General features: G+C 35.8%; 2 protein-coding genes across 3 annotated transcripts; one reads left to right on the plus strand and one right to left on the minus strand.

Moving 5' to 3' along the window:
• Positions 1-1,265: 1,265 nt before the first annotated feature.
• Positions 1,266-4,020, minus strand: LOC143913071 (uncharacterized). Its single transcript, XM_077432595.1, has 2 exons — positions 3,721-4,020; positions 1,266-3,634 (listed from the first exon to the last, which is right to left on the minus strand). Exons 1-2 carry the CDS (start codon positions 3,832-3,834, stop codon positions 2,753-2,755), a joined length of 996 nt encoding a protein of 331 aa, XP_077288721.1. The 5' UTR covers positions 3,835-4,020; the 3' UTR covers positions 1,266-2,752.
• Positions 4,021-5,722: 1,702 nt separating this feature from the next.
• LOC143912939 (charged multivesicular body protein 6-B-like) lies at positions 5,723-7,428 on the plus strand. Of its 2 annotated transcripts, none has more exons than XM_077432403.1 (4): positions 5,723-5,841; positions 6,074-6,138; positions 6,221-6,524; positions 6,597-7,428. In XM_077432403.1, the coding sequence occupies exons 3-4, from the start codon at positions 6,222-6,224 to the stop codon at positions 6,915-6,917; spliced, it is 624 nt and encodes a 207-aa protein (XP_077288529.1). In that variant the 5' UTR covers positions 5,723-5,841; positions 6,074-6,138; position 6,221; the 3' UTR covers positions 6,918-7,428. The 2 variants fall into 2 exon arrangements, with proteins under 2 accessions (XP_077288529.1, XP_077288528.1); XM_077432402.1 differs by having other exon boundaries at positions 5,734-5,974.
• Positions 7,429-9,252: the final 1,824 nt, after the last annotated feature.

Here is a 9,252-nt window from a genome sequence, read left to right on the forward strand (position 1 = left end):
TCAGCTTCAATATATCGCTGGAAGATTCTAACTGATTCACGTGCAATTATATTCCTTAAATAATTCCTTATGATGTGACACGATGGGAAGCGAAAATAGTGTCGAAGTGTCAAAGCAGTTCGTTATCAAATTGTTGACGTTCATGATGCTTTAATTACTTGAAACTGAAAGAAAGGATCCAGGTGTAGCTCATGAAGCAACCACATTAGCGGAACAATTAAAAGATTTCAGTTTTCTTGTTTCATTAATTATTTGGTACGATGTTCTTTTTCAATTTAATTAATTTTTAATTCTTAGATACAACTTTAATGTCAAAGAAAGATGGATTCGAACAGTTGAAGAAATATCCAGAGACGTGGGCGGTTTTGTGTATTTTGTAAACTTTCTACCGGAAAGAGCCGATCTTCAAATTAAGTTCACTGCGAATTAACAATCTGATATTATTAGTAATGAACCTATTAATTTAAAAGCCTTCACTCATTGTATTACATTTTATAAAACAGTACGATTTATAAGAATTGTATCCAAACATTTTGGTTGCTATGCAAATTTTGCTGACACTGCCTGAAATGTGGTGAACGTATGTAGTTCTTCGAAACATAAAACTTATCTCCGGTATACAATGTCACAAAATAGCCTTTCCAGTTTTGAAACTCTATCTACTGAAAATGATATCGCTTGAAATCTTGATTTTTCAGCTTTAATTACAGATTTTGTTGAAAGAAAGGGTCGGAAAGTTCACTTTTGAATTATCATTTTGTTTATTAATTTTTAACTCTGCCTGGGGTTGGGAAATCTTGTTAACCACTTTCCTGTCGGTTCCAAGTCCGAAAAAAGAGGATAGTAACTCATTTTTTATTTTTTTTATTTATGGGCGTCTGTTCTTATTGAGCATGAAAGTTTGGATATCTCGAGAGTGCATTTATCCGACCTGACATTTATAGATAAATAGATTATTTTTACTTAAATGTGATTGAATCTTTATAGATACATCTTTGAATTACATCATAGAATCTTTGTATAAAAAGATTCAATCACAGGAATTATATTTTGATGTAAATAAAAAGTATATATACAATTTAAGCAGCTTTATTAACACGTTCAACCCGGCGTGTACCACCGGTGGCCACGCGGATAGTGCTATATCAAACGGAGTGTACCACCGGAAGTCACACTCCCGTATAACCCTCAAATTCAAATTAAATACGCCACCACATGGAAGATTATTATGTTAAATATGCCGCCTGATCATTTTTTTTTTTTTTGGTTTCCCAGATGCAGTATAATTTTACGGTTCCACTTCATTTAGCATCCCAACACTAAAATTCCTATAAAGCTCTAAAGATTTAGGGACAGCTCATAATATAAAGTGATTAAATGCTGTTAAGCGTAATTGGGTGACAGTGCCGTCGCACGGGCAAATGTATGAAATCATGCGCCGGGCTGCATGTGTTAAATTAAAGCTATGCAAAAAAATAGTACATACCTGCAGATGAAAACTTCTTAGTTTTACAATAAAAAGTACACCTAAAGGATACTCTCTCCCCCCAAAATAACAGATCTTTGACTTTTCTATAGATATATTTTCAATCGAAGTAATAATATTTAGAATATCGATAATTGATTTTTTGCCCTTCTATTTTTAATATATGTAAATGAAAAGTGCTACAATTACAATGAAGAAGGATTAGTGAAAAAATCTAATAAGGTTTTTGGTGCTTTTTCTTCAACTTCAAAAAAAGCTTTTTCTTTAACTAAAAAGTAGCTTTAGAGTGCATTCTATTGCAGGTAATAGTGATAGCCACCTAGTTTTTGAATGGGAGAGTAGATTTTTATATTCAATATATTAGCAAAATCACAGAAATCTAGTCTTTCTGTTCTTACGGTGTCTACTCTGCATCTGCGTGCGAGAAAATTATCGATACAAGATAAATTGATTGATGCCTCACACACATTTTTTGTCTCCCTTATACACATAGTTCTCTAAAAAGTATAAGATAGAGAAATATAGTTCTTGGTTTAATATTGCTACAGTGTTTACCAGACATCGACTTCTGAAGTAATTTAAAAAGTAGCAAACCGGGACATTTGGGCGTCCCGTGAGGTTTGTTCGGGACACGAGACTTAAAACTTGTGACAATCCCAATTAATCGGGACGCCTGACAACCCTAGCCATAATGGAGTTGATAATTTTAATCACTAATTCCATTACTTTTTCAATTTTTTTCTGGAAATGCCTGCACATAAAGCGCTTCTTGATGAATGATGCATTTGTAAGCAAGTACCTCGTGATTAATTTTTCCTTTCAAAATAGCAACAAACCCTTTTCTTACGCCGGTCATGCTTTTCGCCCCATCTGTTGAAATTGCTACAATTTTAGAGCACTTTGGCCAAAGAGCCGCGGTTTGCCGACCCCTGGCTTAGGATGATGAAGAATGTTTACCAAAATTATCTCAATTTCATCCAATAAATAAAAAGTATAAAATTTAAAATAAATAAAACAAGTAAGACAACTAATAGATCTGTGTATTTAATTTTCAATTATAATTTCTCTTAAAATTATTTAAATAAACTGCAATGAGAAGAAATTTCATGAGAAGGGGGCACCAGAAACACCATGGCACGAATGCAGCCAAAATGTAAAAATTTTAACAATTTTTTACAAACCTATTTTATATTTATCCCAGTATGCAATTTTTTATGTATGTCGAGATTTTTTTAGTAAATAAATGGTTTTAGACAAATTTCACATTTATGTAGTTTTATTCCAGAATGCATTTTTTTTATGTACCTTGAGGTAAGATTTTTTAGAAAATGATTTTGAACAAACGTTACATTTGTGTGGTTTTATCCCAGCATGCAATTTTTTATGTTGCTTGAGGTTAGATTTTTGAGAAAATGATTTTAGACAAATTTCACACTTGTAAGGCTTTTCACCCGAGTGATTTTTTAAATGTCTGACAAGTGTACTTTTTCGAACAAATGATTTTAAACAAATGTCACATTTGTGTAGTATCCCAGCATGCAATGTTTTATGTTTCTCGAGACCAGATTTTTGAGTAAATGGTTTTAGACAAATTTCACACTTGTAAGGCTTTTCACCCGTGTGAGTTTCTAAATGTATGACAAGTGTAGTTTTTTGAACAAATGATTTTAAACAAATGTCACATTTGTGTGGTTTTATCCCAGCATGCAATTTTTTATGTTGCTTGAGGTTAGATTGATCAGAAAATGATTTTAGACAAATTTCACACTTGTAAGGCTTTTCACCCGTGTGAGTTTTTAAATGTCTGACAAGTGTACTCCTTCGAACAAATGATTTTAAACAAATATCGCATTTGAACAGGTATTCTCCAGTATGTGATCTTTTGTGTAGCACAAGTTCGGATTTATTGGGAAATGGCTTTAAACAAATTTCACTATTCTTTCGGTGAATTGTTGGTAGTGAAGGCTCATCGTCCCATATTACATCTTCCAAAAAAACTTCTTCAGTCTTGATCTTCAAGCAATCATCTAACCTCCGTTGAGACTTTTCGTTGCTTCGAAAACAAGCCTTTCGAAAGCTGATCAATAATTCCAGATTGGTTTTACACGAAAGACACACCGTGTCTGGCAACCCATCGCTTCTTTTAACCTGCAGATGAAAAAAAGTAGGATCAAGCGGTGAGAAGAGTTAATCAATTGGGTCCACAATAATTGTAACCTGTAACCAGCACTGACCTGAATTTGACAGCAGGTCCGAATGTATTGCTGCAGACGCTCTGGATGAGGATCGCCGAAGATGGAGATGGAAGATTCGGCCGGAGTTAATCCAAGACAAAGCCTGCACTCCATCGTCCCTGTATCGAACTATCGAACTCTGACAGCAACCGGACGACATCACCTTGCAAATTTTTTTTTGGTCTAAATTTGGTACTAGTTATACCAGAGAAATGGGTAAGCGGACTACTAGTCATATGTGAACCGGTCACAGGACAATTGGTCGCTCTAGATCGGTCACACGTGATCACCCGTCACACTAAAACTGGTCACACCCTAAAACTGGTCACACCCTAAAATCGGTCACGAGAAAACTGGTTGACCGATTTTAGGGTGTTACCAGTTTTCTCGTGAACAGTTTTAGCTCGCTGTGACGTTTTTACGTACTATTTTACTTTTGTTTTATAGTATTTTTTTGCTTGTACCTTTTATTTCTTTTTAATCTATGAATTATTACTATTATTATTATTATGGTTTTTATTTTTCTCTCTTGTTTTCTTATGGAGGCCATTGTGGCGCATTTGGTTCTTCCTGTAATGTCACAATGGTCCAAACTAACGTTTAAATAAATATTATACTTACTTTATATTCAACTAGTTGTTTTATTACCCGACTTCGTTCAGTATTTGTAATATAAACAGCTTAAACATGGCGACTCTTATGGTAAAATATTCATTTGTTTTTTTTATAAAATTTATTTGAATCGAAAAAAATATATATCGAATCGTCATAGAAATTTTGTTTTGTTTTCGAAGTTCTCAACGAAAAATACTTACGCTTAATAAAGTGCCGTAAGCGTGGTGTAACCGTGCCGTGTCGGTAAATATGAATAGAAATGACGTATTTGAAACGGAGTCGTGTAGTGCTGTTATGTATGAACAGACCAGTGGCGTGCGCTGAAATTCTCTTTCTTTTTGTCCTACAGCCTTACTTAATGTGTACGAACGGGCACATTAAGGCTGTACGACAAAAAGAGAGAGAATTTCAGCGCACGCCACTGGAGCAGACCTAAAATCGTAATTACGAATATTATTATTAAGAGTTTTTTTTCACAGTAATCTTCCCAGACATGCATACAACTGTAGAGATATAGCACGACTTGTGATATCACCTATTTCCCTCATTGAACTTAATCTGTACAAATGACATCATCGTGTCTTCTTCTCGTACACGAAAGTTAGCCGTGGCCGAAATACTTCGTCCAGCTTACCCATAAAGGCGATTCGACTCGCTCCAGATACGCAATCACGAGTACACGGGAAATCCCAAGGAGCTACGCAACTACGCATCAAACATCGAACACAAAGGAAGACCTCGACCCCGTCGGAATCTTCCAGAACGTGATCTCACCAGCCCAGCTACGCGTTGCTCAAGCAACACCTTTATAAACCAGTGCATCGTCCCCAGATGCCAGTGAGCTTCAGGAACTCGACCTAGCTCGTTCCAGTGAATCCTTTACCTACTTCGCTGTACATACAAATAAATCTGTATTAATCGAGTAATAAAGATCCTCTTCAAAATTCAACTGAATTTCCATAGGCTGGGAAACGGTCCAAAACCTACAACCCCCCTATACAACAAATCTTGAAAGTTCCATCGTAATCGGTTCAGTGGCTTAGGAGCCTATTCGAGACAGACAGACAAACATTAATTTTATATATGTATATAGATACAGTTTTATTTTATTTCATTAGGTTTCATGACTACACATCATACGTTCCAATTATAGTGGAATTGTCTCTAATTTAGAAATCAGTCTGTCAGTTTTGTTGGACAGTCAGGTAACCTTTTTCCTTAACAATAATTATCACTAGTCTCACGAGGCTGCTCTCACTCGTTTCACCAATGACATATTCGTTTGACTCCAATTTATTCGTCTGGTTTGTTTTTCAAGGGATTTTCGACTATAACAATGGCTACGGAAATTTTTGTGAGCATATACAAACAACAACTCCAACATTTTGCACAATCAGAGAGTCAAATATCACTTGTTTTAGACCAAACATCTTGAGACGTCAGGCGAGTCCTTCTGTCACTGTCATGACTGGGCTTTAGCGATTGTCCAATAAGTGGATTTTTAAGGTTGAAAAGCAATTAAATCGAGTATAGGTTTATATGTTTCATATCATTTGTGAAATATGTCCCTTTTAACGAACATCATTCATTCAATATTTATCATCGGCGAGTGATTGCTCTGTTTGTTTGATCAATTCAGGTGATTTAGTCGCAAAAAATTTACCTTTTACTATTTTCAAATTGAACGAATAAAATATAAACATGTTGGATATTTAAATCGCATTGATTATTCCTATAGATCATGTGCTGATTTTAACTGTGTGCATATTTCTTCCGCTGCCATATTTGAGGATATTGTTTAAGGTTATATTTCCTATTATTTGATTAACTGTATATGTATATTGCCGTAGTTGTTCGATTTTTATCTCTCTTTTCCACTTATTAGGATGGGGGCCCTGTTCGGAAAGAGTAAAAAGCATGCAAGCCGAGTCACAGAGCAAGACAAGGCCGTGCTTCAGCTGAAGCAACAACGCGACAAACTAAAACAGTACCAAAAGAGGATAGAACTAAATTTGGAAAAGGATAGACAGTTAGCTAAAACGTTGTTGACCAACGGCAAAAGAGAACGAGCCAAATTGTTGTTGAAGAAGAAACATTACCAAGAACAACTTTTAAGCAACACCGACTCTCAATTGGAAAATTTGGAGAAATTGGTTCATGATATTGAATTTGCTCAAATTGAAATACAAGTATATATTCCTTTTATTTTCACATTTAATCAAACTACGTATGAAAATTTATTACAAATTTAATTTATATAGGTTTTGGATGGATTGAAAACGGGTAACGCCGCTTTAAAGAAAGTCCATGAAGTGCTCAATATAGACGAGATCGAACAAATCCTCGAAGAGACTAAAGAAGGTGTTGACAAGCAGCACGAGATAGACGCCATCTTGAGCGGAACGTTGACGGAAGAGGATGAAATGGCCGTCGAAGCTGAATTGGAGGAGATGTTGGGCATCGGCGAAAAGCTACCAGACGTGCCCGAAGAGTTGGAAGAAGAAAACGCGGAACTGGAACTTCCAGAGGTACCAAAGCCCGTTAGGGAAAAGAAGCGGGAACGTGTAGCGTTGGAAGCGTAGTCACTCACCAATTGAATCGAAATTTGATGGCTTCAAGAAATGTACATTTGCTTTAACCTTTTTGTCCCGATTCAACTCGGATGAGGTATTTATTGGAATAACAAGACAATCGACTTTTCATTTGATACGTAGTCTGCCTTATGTTCAGTATAATAATGGGTATCTCGATCCTTCAGAATATGATTTTTTTTCTAGCAATGTGCGAAGTTTTCGTTCAATATTTTCTGCAAAACGATTCATTTGCATGTTTGCTTATAATATATACAAATATTAGTGTCGAAGGATTTGAGATACTCTTCTCGACACGAGAGGGTTAATAATAGACTTAAGTTGTATTTAAAAATATTTTTCTATAAAATTTATCAATATGCCAAGAAAATTTATATTAAAAGATTGATTGTATTTTCGAAAAAGTTATGTACATGTGTTGATTTTTTATTTTATTTCTCTGTAACTAAATGTATTTAAATTGTACAATTTTAAATAAAATACGCATATATTATATTTAGTCAAGCGTTTTTTATTGTATTTACTTAATTTCTGGAATAATAATAGCAAGAAAAGTCCTTGGTGGCATGAAAAGTAATTCATGTTGTCAAACAATGCAAATATGTATGGTAAGAACACATTCAAAAGTGCGGTACAGGACGTGCACATGGACTTCAGCTGTGAGAGGCGTATCTTCATGTCATTATTAATTCGTAGTTTCTTTTACATTTCTTTAAATATGTGAATCACCATTATCGATTGCTATCAAACTTATGTCAATACAAGTGAAAACACTCCAGGGGGTTAGTTTTGCGAAGGAACGCGTCGATACAGATTTGGCGTACTGAAGTAGAACAAGCGTTTTTTAATTGTACGTAAAAAACCTACTTGGAAGAAAGAGATTATCTCGGCTCTTGAGATATCAGAACATGGTTGAGACAAAAAATTGTATCAGCTTGCCTAAAATAGGAAAGTTTGCGCAGGCTATGCCCGTGATAATCGCTTCGAGCCTGGCCACACCGGGTGACTTAATTGCGCGACCAGATTAAATGTAACAGTTGCATGGAGCATGCCACACCAGGCAACTCACCGGTTGCCCAAGTCGTAAAATGGTAAACGGACTACTAGTCATATGTGAACCAGTCACAGGACAACCGATCACCCGTCACACTAAAACTAGTCACGAAAAAACTGGTCACACCCAAAAATTCGACCAATTTTTAATTTTTGGGTGGACCAGTTTTTTCGTGACCAATTTTCGGGTGTGACCGATCTAGAGCGACCGGTTCACATTTGACTAGTAATCACCAAACCCGTAAAATAACCCGACCGAGATCAGTTGCCGGCGTTGGGTCTGGTCACGGTGATTTTATTACATGAGCAACCATCGCGATCCCTCAAAATGTATGGCGTTGTATTGTAAAAACTATGAACATGTGTGACGTATTACCAACTCTATGGGCGAAAATACACTGAGTGGTATGGGACGTCATGTGTCCTTGGCTTCCCGCTGTGACCATAGACAATGGGTGTTCCCCAAATCGAATTTGAGTGTACTTACACGTGCAGAATGCATGTTTGGGAGGTCGCACGTGTATGCATATCCATATGCAATCGATACATTTGGGATTCACTGTTATTGATCACTGTCAATATAAAATATCACCGAAAATACTACAGGGGGTGATTTTTGGGACTGTGTGTCGTGTATAAGGGCTAGGGGTGCTTCATTTTTCAAAAGTATCCTTACCTTAATAGGTTGAGCAGATTCTTGGTCGCTTCTGGTTGCCCGAGTTGGGCGACCAAGAGTGACTACGAGCAACTACGCTTGGGCAACAAAATCACTCGAGGACGGCACAAGATTTTAAGGGATTGGCAAAAGGAAGTACACAGTAGAAGTCATTCTATTTATCCCCATTCCAAAGAAAAGATGTACGCTTTATTGTGGATCGCTTTTGCCATCTTTTCCATAGCTTTTATAAATTGAATGACCTCTAAGCTTATTCAAAGGTGGAAACATATATTTTTTTTCATATACAAAATCGATTAGTTTGTCACTCTTTTATTCTGTCTATATTTTCTTTAATGTTACAAATGAAATTTTTTTTTTTAATAAAATTCACTAATATTCCTGCAATAATAGGTAAAACATCAAATCAAACTCTAACAATATACATACACATTTCTTTTTACATAGTAAAAATATTAATTTATGAAAAGTCTACTCGTGAGAATTCGGGATCGATCGAAACGTGATGTCGCTAATGCTGATTGTGAATATGTTCATTTTACTACAAACAAGTCAGACAAATCGACAAGACTTTCAAATACAGACTAAAACTAATCC

The sequence above is a fragment of the Arctopsyche grandis genome, chromosome 6 (genome assembly GCF_051622035.1).
Source record: "Arctopsyche grandis isolate Sample6627 chromosome 6, ASM5162203v2, whole genome shotgun sequence".
In the NCBI taxonomy this organism is placed as follows: domain Eukaryota; kingdom Metazoa; phylum Arthropoda; class Insecta; order Trichoptera; family Hydropsychidae; genus Arctopsyche; species Arctopsyche grandis.

What these genes read in the sequence shown, in the direction of transcription:
- LOC143913071 (XM_077432595.1), bottom strand. Translation starts at nt 3,834, where the DNA reads ATGGAGTGCAGGCTTTGTCTTGGATTAACTCCGGCCGAATCTTCCATC. An exon ending in GGACCTGCTGTCAAATTCAG is followed by an intron (nt 3,635 to 3,720) that starts GTCAGTGCTGGT and finishes TTTCATCTGCAG; the next exon opens with GTTAAAAGAAGCGATGGGTT.
- LOC143912939 (XM_077432403.1), top strand. Translation starts at nt 6,222, where the DNA reads ATGGGGGCCCTGTTCGGAAAGAGTAAAAAGCATGCAAGCCGAGTCACA. An exon ending in TTGCTCAAATTGAAATACAA is followed by an intron (nt 6,525 to 6,596) that starts GTATATATTCCT and finishes TAATTTATATAG; the next exon opens with GTTTTGGATGGATTGAAAAC.